At 36.6% G+C, this 18,048-nt stretch overlaps 2 protein-coding genes across 3 annotated transcripts; both read right to left on the bottom strand.

Annotated features, from left to right (window-relative positions):
• Positions 1 to 4,482: 4,482 nt before the first annotated feature.
• emc7b (ER membrane protein complex subunit 7b) lies at positions 4,483 to 9,528 on the bottom strand. The gene is made up of 5 exons (XM_063495250.1): positions 9,181 to 9,528; positions 6,339 to 6,458; positions 6,106 to 6,244; positions 5,414 to 5,494; positions 4,483 to 5,139 (listed from the first exon to the last, which is right to left on the bottom strand). The coding sequence occupies exons 1-5, from the start codon at positions 9,411 to 9,413 to the stop codon at positions 4,990 to 4,992; spliced, it is 723 nt and encodes a 240-aa protein (XP_063351320.1). The 5' UTR covers positions 9,414 to 9,528; the 3' UTR covers positions 4,483 to 4,989.
• Positions 9,529 to 9,961: 433 nt separating this feature from the next.
• On the bottom strand, positions 9,962 to 15,330 carry katnbl1 (katanin p80 subunit B-like 1). Of its 2 annotated transcripts, none has more exons than XM_063495309.1 (10): positions 15,196 to 15,330; positions 14,514 to 14,638; positions 14,338 to 14,375; positions 13,333 to 13,597; positions 13,091 to 13,206; positions 12,944 to 12,994; positions 12,452 to 12,541; positions 12,074 to 12,178; positions 11,231 to 11,324; positions 9,962 to 10,657 (listed from the first exon to the last, which is right to left on the bottom strand). In XM_063495309.1, the coding sequence occupies exons 2-10, from the start codon at positions 14,625 to 14,627 to the stop codon at positions 10,625 to 10,627; spliced, it is 906 nt and encodes a 301-aa protein (XP_063351379.1). In that variant the 5' UTR covers positions 14,628 to 14,638; positions 15,196 to 15,330; the 3' UTR covers positions 9,962 to 10,624. The 2 variants fall into 2 exon arrangements, with proteins under 2 accessions (XP_063351379.1, XP_063351378.1); XM_063495308.1 differs by having other exon boundaries at positions 9,963 to 10,657; positions 14,514 to 14,641.
• Positions 15,331 to 18,048: the final 2,718 nt, after the last annotated feature.

Here is an 18,048-nt window from a genome sequence, read left to right as displayed (position 1 = left end):
TCTTATCAAACTTCTGTAGGCTAATGGCTGTGTGACATGGACACAAATCTATGACAAAACTGTTTTTGGTTAAGTTGTACGGTGGGTAATACAGGCACTAGTTTTTTTTGTTTGTTTTGTTTTTGTTACAAGAATAGGAAAGTCAGCAATGAGATATATCTCTCTTTCAACTCCTGTTATTAATAGTTCAAAACAAGTTACTGGAGCACACATTTAAATATTTGTAATATACTTACACGCCCATATCCTTCCTCTCCATATGGGCAATACTGCTATCCCTTTGCAACTGAGATGTAAATGTACTCAGACACTAAAATATATGGTACATAACATATATTATGACTAAACAGTCAACACTTTTATTGCAAGAAAAAAGTGACATTTACATAAGACAAAAAAAGCAGAAGAAACAAAAAGTACAGAAGGAAATAAATCCGGTGTAAAGGTTGTTATGGCTTTATGTAACGGGTGTCAGACACTTTGTCTTTTATCAAGTCACTTCTTTCTGACCTACATCAGAAAGGTGAGGTGCTTTTATGCGTGTTTATTAATCCCTTTGTTCAGTCTGATTTTGTGGAAGTGTATAAACGGCTTGCTCAACTCATACTAACTTTACTTTATAATAATAATGGATTGCATTTATATAGCGCTTTTCGAGACCCACAGTTATTAAAAAGAATTAAGAAACGTTAACTAGAAAGATGTTCATAACACAGACATTCTCAGAACCTGCTCTTGGTACGCTGCACTGATATCTCTTGTACACATTTTTTTTTTAAATTTGTCTTGTTTTCTGTTTTTAGTACCTGTGGACAGGCAGGAAATCATTAATGAATTGCAAAAAATTGCAAAATGTGTCTTTTTTTTCTGACAATGTAAGAATGAAAAACAAAATTGGGTCAATATTTATTTTTAAATGAATTTTTATCCTTTGAGACTGTTAAACACTATAAAATTTTGATGTCTGTAGTTCCCCCAATATCGAGTCGCTCATTTAACTACAAAACCTGCTTTTACTTTACATTTTTAAGGAATTTGTAAAAAGTGATGTCAGGTATTCAGTTACACTGTTAAACACCATACTGATAATAATTTTAGGCTAAGGACTTTTAAATTGTTCACAGCTGTCCTAGCCTCATTTGAAGACATCATAATTCCAAACCCAGCTATATTGTCCTTTATCATCTGTTTACATAGCAGCTTCTAGTACTGGACTTCTAACCTGTTTTCTATTTGCATCTATATTGTGATCCTCTGTGACCTGCTTATTACATGTTTATATAGTAAACAGAGAGTAAAGCGCTTAGTTCTGCCAACCTCACCAGGATTACAATCATTTTCAATATAGCTAATTTACAAGATAATAAATAAGCTGTGTTTATAATTTACACATGAACTGTAACTTCTGCAAGGGGACACCTGCAAAATAAATAAAATAAAATTCCTTACTCCCTTGAGATTGTGGAGCAATGGTAACCATCTCCAAAATGGGTTATTTTGTGTTGAAAAGACTGCAACTTTGAAACATCCAGTAAAGATGGTAACTCTTCCTCTAGTTGAACTTCCAACTCCAGGAATGTCGACTGTCATTCTGTTTTAAAGTCTTGTATTGCACTGCCATTTAAACAGTGAATTAATTATTTTTTTTGTCCCCTTTTTAACATCATGTATTTGTTTGCATTTGGTGACATTTGCAGAAGTACCTTGAAATAGCTGTCAGTGAGCTATTGGTTAAGAAACCAAATAAAAATTAAAAATCAAACATGATAATAAAATAGTATTCTTTCCAAACCAGTGGCCCAAGTAACAACCACGGCCCCTCCTTCAATGGCAAGCCTGTCTCAAGCCTGATTACAGGGGTTGTAACAATCTTTTTTAGTAAAATATCCTGGAGTCAAAATTTCTGATCCTATCCTTTCAACCTCACATAATTCATAATTCTCCTTTATTCTCTTGCACCGTGTATAAATGACATAGCATAAGCTCACATATTTCAAAACAAATCTGTAACAGGAATAATATATTTCACAGATTGTGTCGGATTTTACACTTCACAAATGGTGAATGTAAATTGTTTACAGTATATTATTGTTCAGTGAATGTCTTTTCCTCTGTTTTCTATCTTGTTGATATTTGATCATGTGTATAAGGGCTAATCGGTACATTTATGTGCATTTACAGTTGTATTAGTTTAACACTAGTAATATGAGATTAAGATTGTTATGGACACCTCTTGTCTTCTTTTTGTTGTAAAAAGATGAGTGATGTTGTAAATTATTTCACTTTTTTGTCTATTATGATGTAATGTTAAATGTATCTTTCTGGTCTGAACTCTGTGCCTTTTGTTCTGCTCATAGTGGCAAAAATTCTTTTGTGAAAGAGCTTGTGCTTACTGTCCGTCTGCACTTCTATAAGTGTCTTTGTGTAATAATATACACAGTAAAATACAAACTTCAAGGCAAACATTTAATGACCAACAGACATGTTGAAGACTGTCTCATTTGTCAATGTCAATTTGTCAATTCTTTGAGAGGTGAGGGAAATCGTTACCATCCTCCAATGGTTGACTACCCGAATGTGCCATGTACCAACGTCATGGCTCTAAACAAATCCCCGACGCCACCGGAGATTTTACTGGTCCCAAGAGTCCAGGTCAGCACTGTTGTTCTGCATTGAGAGTTTCTTTGCTCTAATGCAACACCACATGAAAAGAACAAAGCCATTAATTAACTGATCTCATTAACAGGGCTCGGCGTTTTCACAGTCTGATAAAGCTCAGTTGACCTGTGATGTCACTGAAACACTAATAAAAAACTATTTCCCTGGAGAACTCACCTTTGTGTTTATGGAAGCTCGTTTCCACCACTGGAAAAAAAACATTTTTTGCCCCCCACAAGTCAAAATATTAGATCATTGTTTGAAAATTTTGAGTTCGGTATCTCGAGAATTTAACTTACTACCTCAAACTTCCAAAATAAATACGTCAGAATTCAGAAAATAATATGAAACTTTAGTTAACATTTTGAGATAACCCCAAATTTTAAATTATGGGTGGCATTTTTTTTCCTTTCCCCTCCAGTGGCAGAAATAGGCTTGTATATGTGCTGAATGAACTCTGGTACTGTAGTTTCTCTTTAATCTCAAATACAAAATGCAACCGTGAAACCCTAAAACACCAAAATGCAGCTGAAAATAGTGTTTGGTTAATATTTGCACCCACAGTTTAGCTCTAGCTTTTAAATAAAACATTTAGAGTCAAAATAAGCACTAAATTGCTTTGGTCTAAGAGCCACAGTGATGATTGAAACTTTGGAAAATATTAGGGAAAACAACAAGCGTTCTTTTATTTTGATGCTTTCACTTAACTCATTTAGCATGAGTAATCTACAGGACGCTGTCATGCGCATTCTTCACACAGCAACTCATTCTTAACCTTGGAAAAAGGCGATTTGTTGAAAACGACTGATTTTAAATTGTGTCACACCATCACCATTTACCTGTGGACGGGGTATCACTGGAAAAAGATGCAACTGCATGCACGTTGACCTAATTCACGACACTTTTTGTCTACTCTGTGCTTGAGAGATAGCTTTTAGATTATATTTATATTCACTACTTCTCACCAAAACACATTCTGTGCATCATAAACATCTGATCTGGCTTTAAAGCATTTTTTGAGCCCTGTGGTTATTATCGACAGTGATTGTGCCCAGCGGGCCCTCGTGCATAACACTAAGACTCAAAAGCTTAAGCAGTTATTTGGAACTCAGCCAGCAAACTTGTTTTTTTTGCTTGTATTGACCCACATGCTTCTCCTACCTTGATGTGCCAGAATGTTTTCCCCTGAAAAAGGGAAGACAAGGTGATTCATCTTTTTGTGTTACCACTGCTAAGCACTGATCAGTGAAACAGCAGGAATATACAGTAAATATAATCTTGCATAGATGCATATGATGCAAACAAAACAAAAACCCACTCTCTCTCACTTCTGGGTAACTTTGAAGCCAAAATCAAAACCATAGCAACAACGGAGCTTTTGTGCCAAAAGGACTATCTCCTCAACAAATAGATAAATGCTGATGATGAACATATTTGGCTCAAAGTTCAGGAGAAAGCTAGTGACTCAACCTTGAGCTGAGCTTATTTTGTCAGTCTCTATATTTAATAACATTACTCATTATTGTTTCATTTTAAAACACGTCCTGTCAGCCAGTGCTATCACATTCTACAATAATGATTTTACTATGGACTTTAATGTCTATTTTATTACAAAGTAAAACCAGTTACACTTTGTAGAGCTTTTAAAAAGCAACCATACATTTCTCTCTTTGTACTTCCAGTGATTATCATTTTAATTTTTACACCTCAGGCACATAATGTACAGCGTGTGAATTCTAACCATACAGTTCACCACAATTCATAAAATGAGAAAGTAACGTGTTCACTCAAAGAAATGAATGGTGTGAAATAAAAACACAGCTGTCATATACCATGGCAATTTATTTATCTAGGTTTTTAAATAAGAATTTATCTGTCTTAAAATTCAATTTCTCTTCATTCACAGTCGTATTACTGAAGTTACTTAAACAAGAAAATCTCTGAATTGTGTATATATGCTCTCTTTCAGGTAGTGGAAGTAGCAGCAGTGGGAAATATACAATGGAGGTTTTAGCACAGAAAAGACTGATGAGTAGTAGGGTCACCTGTAGAAAGTATTGCGCAAATTAAGAATAACAGCTTTCGCAACAAATGTTATCAGTGCAGTATGGAAAAAAACAAACAAACAAACAAACAAAAAAAACAGTTTTTGCTCGGTTTGTAATAGCATATTAGAAATCCAGATGTGCTCAAAACATCTAATATTAATGAAATCTGTACAATAAACCCAGAGAGAGAGAGAGAAAAAAAAATGACACTTTAAAACCTTGCTTCCATGACATAAATCAAGCTTTTTCTTTTTAGGTGGATTTTTAGGAGGCATGTACAGTACTACCTCCTCTTGGCAGCTGGCCTGGTGCCTTTGCTGCTGCTGCCTGCCTTGCTGGAGCCTTTGGAGCCAGAGAAGAGCTTGGTCATGAGCTCAGAGACATCAGGAAGCTCAGGGTTGGGGTTCAGCATGTTCATGGACTGCTCCATTTCCTGTAAAGAAAGGGAGGCAGAGAATGAACAGCTGTTTATGGAGAGAGAAAGGCTGTGTACAGACTCAATGTTCTCTCTGATGTTAAAAATGTATCATAATCAGTCACATCTGTCACAGTTAGCACTTTAGCACAATAAGCAATTCAAAAGGAGACAAGGATAGGGTTAGGATTTTAAACATCACAAAGTCTGTTCTTTCAGAGAAAGTGCTATCCTTAATAAACCGACCAGAACAGCTTCCATTCAGCTCAGAGACACAGCACAATGAGCATACCTTTCTCATCTCTGGGTCATTGGTGTTGACCACTTTGGGTAGCAAAACAATGATAAGCAGGGGCAGAACCATCATCATAACCTGCAGGAGCAACAAAGACATGAAATGACATGTAACAAATTCAGATGCAATCTTCTTTGACAACTTGTTTTTACAGTTCCTGTTTTCAACGGTTTTATCTGTCAGCACAGAAGCCCAACATTCTCTTTTTGAGTTTGTGGGCCATCCAATCAAGAAAAAAAGTTTGGCATAAGGAAAACGCAACCTTAAAAAGGAAAGGAGCTAAAAAAAAAAGAAAAGAAAAAAGAAGCTTGTGTCAGACAGTGGATGGCCTGTATTACCCCAGATAAATCAGGTTTATTTTCAACTCTGATTGATAGAAAGCTGCTCAAGAGTTCATAAGTATAAAAATATGCAGTAGAAATGAGCAAAAAAGGTACACTTTAAGGAATGGAAATGTGACTTCATGGTCATGAAACTTCTGTTCATTATCGTCAATATTGTGCACCAGCTTATCAAAATTAATTAACATCCGTAGTTCTCTAAATGGGGCTACAGTCAATGGACTCTAACAGTACAAATGGTAGAAAGCATATGTTGAATCAGAGTATTAGGATAATGGTGGGATCCTAGGAAATGTTTCTTTTGTGACATACACATGCAATTCCCACTTAATCAACGCATTTTCTTACCATTGGGTTCATAAGGAAGTCTGTCCAGCCCCAGGTTTCTCGCTTCATAAAGTAGCTGTGAGGTCCACTACTCCTGATCTGAAGAGGGTACGGCTGGCGAATTACCTCTGAAGTTTTGATGTAATTCACAAGTCGCGCTCTGTGAAATCACACATTGCTTCAGTGGGTCAGAGTTGCCACAGGCCAACCGCTAATTTTTGTAAGTTTTGTGTTTTTCACTATAGTGGCCATACCTCATTTTACCCTTGGATGTGATATCAACACGGACAGGTTCAAATCTATAGGTGGGAGTAACAACTTCAACAACATAAGACCCAGAGGGGACATCGTTCACAGCAAAACTCCCATCGGTTCTGTAACAAAAACATAAAGCAACTTTTTCAAGACAGCAGCTGCTTATAATTTAAAAAAGGTACACCTGTATTAGTTTAACCTAAAGTTCGTCTAAAATATTAATCCTGAAATAAATGGAGAATGAACTAAATAGCAAAGTATTGTCAAACTATCTTACTAAAGCAGAAATACAAATGGTTAAGACAAATAAATAAACAAATGTGGTAAAAACGTTTATGGTCTTGCCAGTCAATAAAAAATTTCAATTAAATATCTGAAAGCGGGACATCTATAAAGGTCACCTAATTAGGTGTATAAGTATCTAAGAATTCAAGTAGTATGCTTATTAAGTTGAAATTTGAAGCACACTGCATTATGGTAGAGATATAAAAAGAAAGAAAAATACTAAAACATGTTAAAATTTTGGACCTTGTAAAATATTAAACTGCACAAGTACTATATGAAAAACTGAGTAAGGGTTAGGTTCCCTGTTACTGGGAAATATAGAGAAAATGTTCTCTGGTAGGGAAGCAGGGCTATAATGTGAAGATAAAGTTTCATTTTTAAATAGTATGGCCAACAACGAAAGCCATTTGTCTTTTTATCTGTGCCGTACAACAATGTTCAGTGGCTCATATGGTATATAAATGTCAATGCAAATTTTGATTTATATGTATGAAGATATTTACATGTATGTATATATATGTAAATATACATGCATGTGTGAGAGTATATATATATATAAATAGTCTAATTATGATTATTTACAAAACCTGGCAAAAATATTGTGGAGTATGCAAAGTAGGTTAGTAATTGTGTGTGTGTGTGTGAGAATATAAAGCTACATATAGGTGGATGTATGCATATTATGTTATGATATATATGTATAGCTTTATATGTCTGCTAGTATACACATAAATGCATAGTTATGTATAACTACATGTATGTGTATGTATGCCATCAGCAAGTTAGTTATGCTTCTTTTCAAGCGTAAATTATGAGTTTCTTATATACAATCTATTAATTATACATTTTGTTTTATTTTTGGTCTGTGTTTACCTACTACATAATGTAAATGTTTTATTTTTTATTTAATTTTTCAAATAACCTAAGCTATGAAAAAGTGCATTGTTACATTTCGTGACGCAAATAACCTATTAAAAATAAAAATACAGTGATAACTCTATGAATAGTCAGAGACTTATTTTTTTTAAATACATTTTGTTATAGTTGCATAGTTATAAGTGACTACTTCTCTACCTTTTATGTGTGTGAAAAAACAAAACAAAACAGTAAATAAAATTTGTCTTCATAAAAATCATTCCTTTGGGCACAATCTATGTACATAATTTGATATACTAATAGAGCCAGTAGGGATGCAACTAACAGTGAGACACATAAAACACAACACTACTAATGCTACTACTTCCTCTGCTAATAATAATGCATTTACAAAAACAAGAACCTTAGAATGTCTTTTTAAGTGTGCTCCAATATCCTTGAATTTATACTTGTATCACAGACAAATGTATGTATTAGCCATCATTTATACTCGCATCTTTGGTGAAATACACTACTGTACACTAGTCATACAATAATTAAAACTATTGCTAAGACAATCGATTAAACCCTTGTGAGCTAAGAAGAACATGAATGATTATTTTATTACGGATGATACGGTAACATGGTTAAAGATAGGAGGGTTAAATAACATGATATATTATTTTTATTTGTACATTACAGCTCTGTTCTAGGATGCCCTCTGGACCCAGTGGAGGTGGTGAGTGACAGGAGAATGGTGGCTAAGCTGTCATTCCTGTTGGACAACATCTCCCACCCCATGCATGAGACTGTGACAGCACTGAGCAGCTCCTTCAGTGGGAGACTGCGGCACCCACGGTGTGGGACGGAGAGATTTCGCAGGTCTTTCCTCCCCACTGCTGTCAGACTCCACAACAAAGACTTTAACTGATCAAACACACACATCCACACATGTGCAATAACACTAATGTGCAATAATCTTTTCTGGCATAGTTGTATTTTTACTGAGTTGTATATAGCATTTGTATTCTATTTTTATCTTATTGTATATTTTATTCTATTTTATTCTACTGTATATAGTATTTTATTTTATTCTATTCTGTACAGTTGTGTACTGTATTTATTCTTATTTTATTTTATTCTAATTTTTGCTTCATAACTTTTGCACTGTCCACTTCCTGCTGTGACAAAACAAATTTCCCACGTGTGGGACTAATAAAGGTTATCTTATCTTATCTTATTACTACACACGTGACAAACAAATACTATAGAACATGCTTAATAATATGTTATGCCTTCAACACACGTTTGTGCAGCAAACCAGTGCTAGTACTGGTGTTTTCTCATAAACATATGCTAGCTGTGGAAACATAATAGATTATATATACACAAGTCTCTTGTGGACGTTTTGTGTTGTGGTTACCGCTGCAGTAGGACCAAAAAGGCCTCATGTTGAAATGAAACGCTAATTGATTGACACTCGGACAAGAGTTACAAAAGGAAAGCTGTGCATGATCTACAACATTTGGTACCTGCCATCTGCCTGTGGCAGATGCAGTCGTTATCGGGTTTGACTTCGAGTTTGACCCTAACCACCAGCTAGCAATGGCTAGGTGCTAATGCTACATACGTAGCATTAGCACGTATTGTAGAACGTACCATGCTAGCTAGTTATCCGGTATAACTATGGATATTTCTTACCTCAAAAATCCCACATGTTCTTCACCATCTACTAGCACTCTAGCCGTGGAGACCCAGTCTTGTGTTTTCACTCCGGGGACTATCGCTCTTCCTTCGATTTTGAACCGATCTCCGTTAGTCTGCGTCGACATAGCTGCGCCAGGCCCCGCTTCCATTTCAGTAAAACACCACCCTACGACGAGTACAGACTGGACGAAAGCCAGTAGCAGCGGTATTCTTTCTCTGTGCCACATACTGCCTCGTCTTTAATAAACTAAAATCGTTTTTCACCGTTTCTGCACCAACATGTAGTCAAAAGCTGTTTAGCGAAGGAGCGGAAGCCTCGCTGCATCAGCTGTCTCTGCGGAAAATGACGTCACTTCAAAAAAACTTTATTGTACAAACCAGAAACGCCACTCGCTCGTTTTTGCACAAAGATTCCCGTTTATTCTTAAAACTCAAAATGAAACTCATTGAAATTTTAAATCGAACTAGAAGGCAGAGTAAGTATTTTCCTTGAAGGTTTCCAACGTCAGTACATTTTTTTAATTTTGAAAAAGACAAAAAAAATTATAAAATCAATCTTTTTACGTTTAGCAATGCAGTTTTGAAAACTAATCAATGTTTAATAAAGATTTTAAAAAAAGAAAAAAAAAAACACGAGGTCAAATTAACTCTGCAGGAGCATGTTTAAAAACTCGTTTAGCCACTTTAACTTGGTGAGCAAGATCTTTTTACTTTTATTGTTACTTTGGCATTCACTATTCCAAAACCGTATTTTCAAAATTTTAATGAGCTTAGCCAGTTAAAACAATAAAAAAACCAAAACTGTGGTCTTATTTCTGCTGCAGTTTAACAGGACATCATCCCAGTACCATTTGATAATCTGGAGACAAAAAACAAACAATAAAATTGCATTTTTAATTTATTTAAAAGATGATTAAAAGAATCACTTCTTTTTACATTTTACATTACACAGTCAAATGTCAAAGGAAGAGGCAAAACGAAAAAACAAGAAAAACAAGCTCTAATAACTTAAGACTGTTGCAGATTCAAGTTCCTTCTTCCGGAGAACTCAAGATGCAAAACATCAACAACATCCACAAGTGCATCTGCATTCCATGAAAGAGAGTGGTGTAGTGAGAGACAAAGACCTTGGCACTTCATAGAGCGAAATTACACCCAGTCTCATGGAGGTCCACTAAACATGCCCCTCAAAAAAGACAATCCACTTCAATGTGAAGCAGTCATTTGCTGTCCAGGAAGGCTCTCTTCGCCCTCCCTTCAGAGTTTCCAGCTCAAACGTGAGGGAAGTGTTTGAATTGTCAAGTTCAGTCCCAGTTAAGAGGTTTGAGTTTGAAGTAGCAAAAGCAACTGGTCTATTTCTCTTGCACCATTATCAGTTCGAAACATAGCCATGATTGACTGTAGTGGTCACATCCCAAGAGTGCTACATTGACAACTGTCAGGGCAGCTGCGACAGATAAGCCTCGATGCCCTGCAACACAAAGCAGAGATAGCACATGAGAAGTCGTCAGAGCTAGTAAATGCAGAAAAACTGGATCACTCAACACTTTAAATTAATTTGATGCTGATTTGACATTTCAGCTGCTACAAACATGTAAAAATTAGTGAATGCATTTCCTTTTAAAAGATTTAATAAAACAAATCTTTTGTGGTTTCATTTTCTTCTCCTCCCACTATAAAACAGGATGTGAAGACTGAAAAAAGATCAACCACAAAAGCTTATGGTGGATCTGTGTCTTTTCTTTTTAGGATGGGAGTGGTTGGCTGAATCCACCCAAGATCAACAGAGGGTGAAATAACAGCAGGAGCACCTGTGGAGCCTGAAAACATTTCTGCAACAGAAATATCAGTGTGACAAAACACTCATTTCTAAAAACGTTAATGCAGCTTTATTATATATTTTTTATTTACTTTTAACAAGAAATCAATGTGGTGCTTTAGTATAAACGATCCATACAAAACAGTAGCGGTCTTCACTCTGACCTATATCACGATGAAAAAAACCATCCCTTATGAGGGATGGAACAGTCGTAATGTTTCTCACCTTTGCCAGCTCTCCCGTAGTTCCTGGAACCAAACATAATCGGGTTCCTTCCTTCCACAAGTCCTTTAGCCGCTGCTTCATGACTTCCATGTTCCTACAATAAACACACAAACATTACTGATGGTGATGACTGATAATGATAAATAATCTTAATTAGCTATCGTTATTATTCATTCATCACATGACTGTAATTATTTGATTATTTATTTATTATTTTCTCACATTCTGTATATTTGCATTATACCTATATTGGTATTACATTCATGTCCTGTGCATATTGATGATATCTGATTTCTGGTTAGAGGTTAACTGCATTTGGTGCCTTGAACTTCAACTTGTAAAATGACAATAAAGTTTAATCTAATCTAATCTGATTTAATTACTGATCCAATACATGGAAAGTGCAAAAGAGATGCAATCTTGGCACAGTCTTAGTGGAAATGTTTAAGGATAACATCATCTTTTTGTTTTTAAACTGCCTATGATCCAAAATAAGGGCGTACCTGCCTGGATGACAAATGTTTAGAAAATGAAAGCAAGCAACAGGATGTTTCCTGTGACAACACAGCCAACTAGCATGCCTGAGGTTCAGCAGATTATATTCATAAGACCAACACAAAAGTGAATAGCTAAAAACATTTACTGGATTTCAAATATGCATCTTAAAAATGAAATATCTGTTGGTTTTATCCCCATGCATTTTTCTTTAAATTGATCCAACTTTCCAAGATTTATTTAGAATTACTCATCAGACAGTGAAAACTAGAAAAATAATAAGATTTTAAACATCTACATTGAAACTCTGGAGGTTGCATTAGGTTTATTAAAGCATACAGGGCTCACCTGTCTTCTGCACAACTGTCCTGCAGTCTTTTTTCAGTTCTAGAAAGTTCTGGCCACCATTTCCTGATGACGGATTGAACCCAGTGTAAACCCACAGTTATCTGTCTGTCAGAAAAAGAACAGTTAGTTGAATCCAAAATGTTATTACATATGAGATTTAAAGGTCAAAAGAATTTCTCGACTCCTTCAAGAGGCTTTAGCTGCTCTCTCCACTGTTCATTATCTATTTATCAGACAAGCTTAAACGTCCCAGAGGAGAACACAATCATCTTTAGATTTATAAACGACAAATCTAACTGCTTTAAACTCAGCACATCTTCATATAACGATCAAGAAGAAAAAAAAAGATAAATATTATTAGAATGAATTGCCACTTACTCTTCATATTTACTGGTAAGGATCATTTTGACTTGGGGCATGAGGTCAACACAGCAGCCAAGTGACAAACATGGTGCTTCTGTTTGAAGGCTGATGAGAGAGGAGATAACACAAGTTCAAATGAGGTGATTGTCAGCAATCAGGCATGAAGAAGAAAAATAAGAAAAATGGCCAACATGTCCACTGCAGAGCAACAGAAAAATCTAACAAGCTGTCAGAGCTGCACGATGTTTGGTTTTCACTAGGCCACCATGCTTCAACAGCTCCATATAGGTATCGTGGTGCGACTATGCATGCTTGTATACTGCGATTTCAGAATTGTTACTAAAACAGGACTGTTTCCTGCTTTACAAATTATTGTCTTACAAACTGTACAATCTTTGTATATTAACAGCTGACTGGACGAATGTGCAGCACGGTCACTGGAGGTAAAGCTGAAACACTCAAAAGCTAAAATGTAAATAAACAAACAAAAAAAATAACATTACTTACTTGTTTGTTAAGACAGGTAAGCAGTCAAGCAGCACACCTGTGTCTTGAATTCTGGGAAACCACAAACATGTGACGTGAAGATGACAAATTGTGAGTAATTACAGAATAAACACAACCATCAACCAACAGTAGCCACAAGTGTTTTACCTTATTAGGTAGGCCACTAATTCACTTGCACTTTTTCGCCATAGTGTTAGGGCTACTTTAAGTCGAAGACTTCTTCCAAAAAGAACCTGGGTCATAGCTTCATGGTCCTTTGATAGCTATGTATAGACAAACAATGAAAAAAAAATGGAACTCAGTGTTTTCAGTGTTGCAGTTTTCAATCAACAAGCCTTCATATTTCATTTGAAATAAAAACAATCAGTTGCTCGAGCTCTGTTTCTCACCTCAGCAAAATCACTGTACTTGGAGCTGGCCCCCGCCATCTTGGAGGCCTCTGCAGAGTTCACCGGAAATCCACAGCCCCGGACATCATCGGAGCAGGTCAGCTCATTTTCCTTGTTGGCCATGCCGGGGTCACATAAACGGCCTACATCTGATGATCTGCGGTGCAGCTTTACACCCACCTCCGCCAATGCACAACTCTTTCTTTTGCAAGATGTCGCCCGCTTCACTTTTCCTGGACTGTGTACTCTGTAATGCACCTGAAATCTGCCAAATGGAGAAGTTGAGATTGGCCAGATGCAAAGCGGTCACAAGTTAAAAAAAAAACAAACATAAATACAAATTAAAGCCACCATGATAACTGTTAATGGTAAATGAAAGGTGCTTTAATGGTTCAGTGACTGGTTGTACATCCACACTAATATGTTTTTTGTGTTGACATTTGTTAATTTTAAGACTCCTAAACATCAAGACTTTAATTCTGCCCCTCCAGTCAACATCATTTCCCAGACACTTTGTGGGCTTTTATCGGTCATAATTATAAAGCCAAAATATCACAGCCACTCTCACATACGTTCTATGATTTCGTGCTTTTCATGTGTATCTTTTCCATGGCGTCATACAGTGACGGCTCCCAGTAGCCCTCTAATATGTTGCTGTATTTGCTTTGCGACAGCTCCCTATTATCATTGATCCAAGCAAACAAAAAAAAAAAAAGAAAGAAATCTCTGGTCTTACTATTTGCTTTTGCTTTTCCTTCTTCAATATATTTTCAAAAAACAACTAACCTACTGCTTCTTAATTACACCAGTACACAGTCCCAGTGTGGGTGAGTGGTTAAGGTAATGTGTTTACAGAGGGTTTAGTACAAAAGGAAATTTTACTTTCATATTAAAACAGCTTAAAAACAAAAACATATTAGTGTGGATGCAAGGATGATCTGTGGGAAACAGGCAGTGAGTGATCATAATTTGATGAACCCCCTCAGATGTGGATCAGAGACTCACCTGTCTTTATCTAATTCTTCCTTATTAATAATATCCACCTAAAACAAAAGGATAGGGGATGAGGCCACTACTGCTACAATGCCACTGAACTGTACTTCACAGTCACCAGGATTTAAAAGACACATGGGCAGCTGTTTACACAATTAGTCATAGCATTTCCCATTATATCCTTATACCTGCTTCATATTCTTCTCAGCAGAACTAGGCACGCTGGGTCCCAGAAAGCCATTGGAGTTTTTGTGGTTGACCTTCAGGACTTCTCGTTGCCAAACATGCTTACCAGCTGCCATAATAAGGAACACTGCTGGAGAAACAAATTGGAAAATAATTGAGAGGTATAAGTCGAGGCTAAGGAGCCAAAAGCCAGGACTATGTTGTGGCACAACTATGAATAAACCAGCTAAATGTGAAGAGCATACACTCCCAGATGTAGCAGTTTGACTCAAATTAGCTCAGTGAAACAAGATAAACTAAACCAAAATGCTCAATTATAGTTGCAAAGGCGTTAGCTCCCTTTAGCTCGTATGGCTGAACGTCGCAAAAACATTGTGTGCTGTAAAAGTTAGGGCTGTAAGTTTGCTGCTTTGCAAGTGTGAAAATAAACGATGACAAAACAGGTGTAAAGTTGCATTTCGTGACGCCTCCCATTAAAAAAATGTCCATAATCTCACTGTAATGTCTAGGTTAGCTTTAACTGTTAGCATTTAGCTCAACTCACAAGACAACACGGGAGACGTAGAGAGCAACAAGCTGGGCCGCTAGTGCGAGCTAGCTAGCTGGTTAGCCTTGTGAACGTATGTCTTCGTTAAAGGTAAAGTTGTCACTTTTATCATGTACGCCCCGGAGTTGAATACCAACCGATTCATTTTGTGAGGTGTTACGATCTCTCCTCAGATGTGTAGAATCCAAAACGTGAAAAACTGGTTAAACACTAAAGCAACTCCCTCTATGCACGATCGCAAGCGTTTCAGTTTTACCATTCAAATGAATACACCGCCGGTGCGTGAGGATTGTGGGATTGATTTTGGCAAAGAAAAGCTGCAGTTTTAGCGACGACTGCCGGACATTTGTGCTGTGGCGCCACCTGGTGTCACATAGCGTGTAATGCAAGAAGGCAGTCTTGCAGAAGCTCTGCACCACTAACTGTGAAGTAGATGCACTTCTTTTTAAATTATTTTCCATCCTTAATAAGGATACATTTAGAAAAAAAAACTCAATGTAAAATAAAAAAGAGCTTATAATTAGTATACTGTTGTTGGGTTTATGTTACATTTTAACCATGACAATGGAAAGGGAAAAAACCTGGCATTTTCCCATCTTTATTCAAACCTAAAATCTAAAAATACTTAACTTGACATCCCCAGACCTGTGTAGAAAGGCTGGAACCACTCATGACATTAAGAAAAATATATTTTCTTGAAAAACTGGAGAAATTAGCAATTTCATTTCAAGTTTCACACAAAACTTATTTAATTAGATTTTACCTGTATTTACCTGTGTAGCATGTACATTTCTGAAAGCGTCCAGGCTCCCACAAACAAATGTGAATCAACACAAGCACTGCTTTAGTTTAGTAAAAGTAAATGCATACATACTGTAAAAACTATAACAGTTTCTAAGACTGTAATTTTCCTTAAAAGTATGCCAAAAGTGTAACTTCCAACATGGCAGCCAGGATGATAGCTCCAAAGCCCAGTTAAAATAACTCAGTGGGTACCTCCTCATTACATGGACCACGTGTGCGCTATATTTAGTGAAAGGTGGATTATAACCATTCTACTATATGTTTAAGCCATTTATACAGTACACATTTTCCTTATGAACTGAGTTTTATTTGCGACTATGTATTCAATTATTTTCCACTCCATTGATTAAAAACAGATGATTTTTCTGAGGTGTTTTGATGGCCATGATTAGAAGTGTATTACTGGAACATCCTGACCTTGCTTTCTGTTATTTATGAGAAATGCAGTTGAACCTGTTATCCATTTTTGCATAGTTGCAAATTGTTGCGAATTGTTGCAACTATGCAACAGTTTGTTTTTCTGCAGGTGTCTACATTATACATTGTGATTAGCAAGCCAAAGTTAAAAAAAAAAGTGGCTATAAAAACAGGAAGAGGAGAGGAGAGAAGGATGAGTATACACCACTTTGGATTATATGACTGTTGTCACTGACTTTGCTCATGAAGTTCTGATTGCTGAGCAGTTTTTCTTTGTGTTTTGTTAAAGGATTGGAACACTATCACCACCTATATGTTGAAAATATGCAATCATACTGTAGTCCATTTGTTATATATCTAAAAGCTGGTCCACTGGAAATTGTGATTGACTTCTATAACTGAAAGTGCTTGTTCGTTATGATGACCTCGTCCAGTCAGTCTGTTTGGACCTGTGGTTAATGGGCTTCTCTCGTTTGTTCCATGGTTACAGACATTACATTTGCCTTTATGTTATTTCGCAAGGCTCAGTCTGTTAACCATAACTTAACCTTACACTTCTTGTTAGTTTTAGTTGCTGTTGATGTAAGGTTGCTTCTAGTTAGTTCCCTTTTGTGTTCCTTTGTGTCCCAGTCTCATCCGTGTTCATCCTTCGTCTTTCTGTGTTCCCTGGTCCTTCTGCGTCCCTCCCCCATGTCAAGTTAATCGTGATTACTCGTTCTGTTGTGTCTTCCTGTTTTATTTTGCTAACTGTAGTTCTGTGTCTTGTGTTTTGTTTACTTCCCCTCCCTCCTTATGTCTGTAGTTTCCAGCCACTCTGTCCTGTCTCTGTTTCCCTCTGTTCATTGTTGCCGTGCCCTGTGTGTTTGTGCATTCCACTTTTCTAAGTTTCCCTAAAAACATCCTAGTATTTAGATTCCTTGTTCTTGCCCAGTTACTGTTTGAGATTTTTATATTTTTTGTGAGAGACGTCAATAAAGCTGCAATTGATTTCATGTTCTGTCCCTTGAGAACTACAATTGGGTCTGCCACACAGCCATTACATGACAAATAGGTGCTGCACACAGGCTATTCTCTGTGTTTTTTGCTTAAGATTCCTTTCACAGTATACCTCTTTTTAAGCTGAGCAAACGCTTGGTTCTTCTGTTATTTTAATAATTTTAAAAACAGGGAAAGTTTCCTGGCACATGCCGGCTACACTGACACTCAATGAAAATGCCAAGAAATACAAAGCAATTTGAAGTGATTGAAGAATTTATGTCTTGATGGAGAGGTAATTTTCTTGGAATTGTACTGTCTACGTAGGCCGCGAATGGTCATTGAAAGGGTGAATGAAAATAAAAAACAATGCAAATAACTCACTATGGCTGGTGCTGTCAACCACTCAGGCACCACTCAACTCATCTTGCAGTGGCACTGAAAACAACATGCTCCACAATTACAAGGAAAAGGTGTAAAAGACTGGAAAATCTCTAGAAGGTATAATAGGTTTGTGAAATGTGTAGAATGCATGCCAGCGCACACTGAAAAACCTGCAATGGTCCAAGAGTCTGCTAAACCATCTTTGCCCAGACAGCCACAAAAATTAAATGCCTGGTGGTTGCAATGGTTGATCATGTCTAGGAATCAAAGCGCAGCTGCATGTACCAACCCAAACATACCAAATCTTGGAAATGTTTTGGTTTGTTTCATTTTTGAGAGAAACCGAAATGAATGTTCTGTTAATGGACATGAACAGCCTCCAAATAAAATGTTCCCGTTGTCTGACAAAG

This window comes from Pelmatolapia mariae, linkage group LG15, assembly GCF_036321145.2.
Source record: "Pelmatolapia mariae isolate MD_Pm_ZW linkage group LG15, Pm_UMD_F_2, whole genome shotgun sequence".
In the NCBI taxonomy this organism is placed as follows: domain Eukaryota; kingdom Metazoa; phylum Chordata; class Actinopteri; order Cichliformes; family Cichlidae; genus Pelmatolapia; species Pelmatolapia mariae.
Note: the sequence above shows the minus strand (reverse complement) of the source record. Positions and strands in the feature narration are given on the sequence as shown.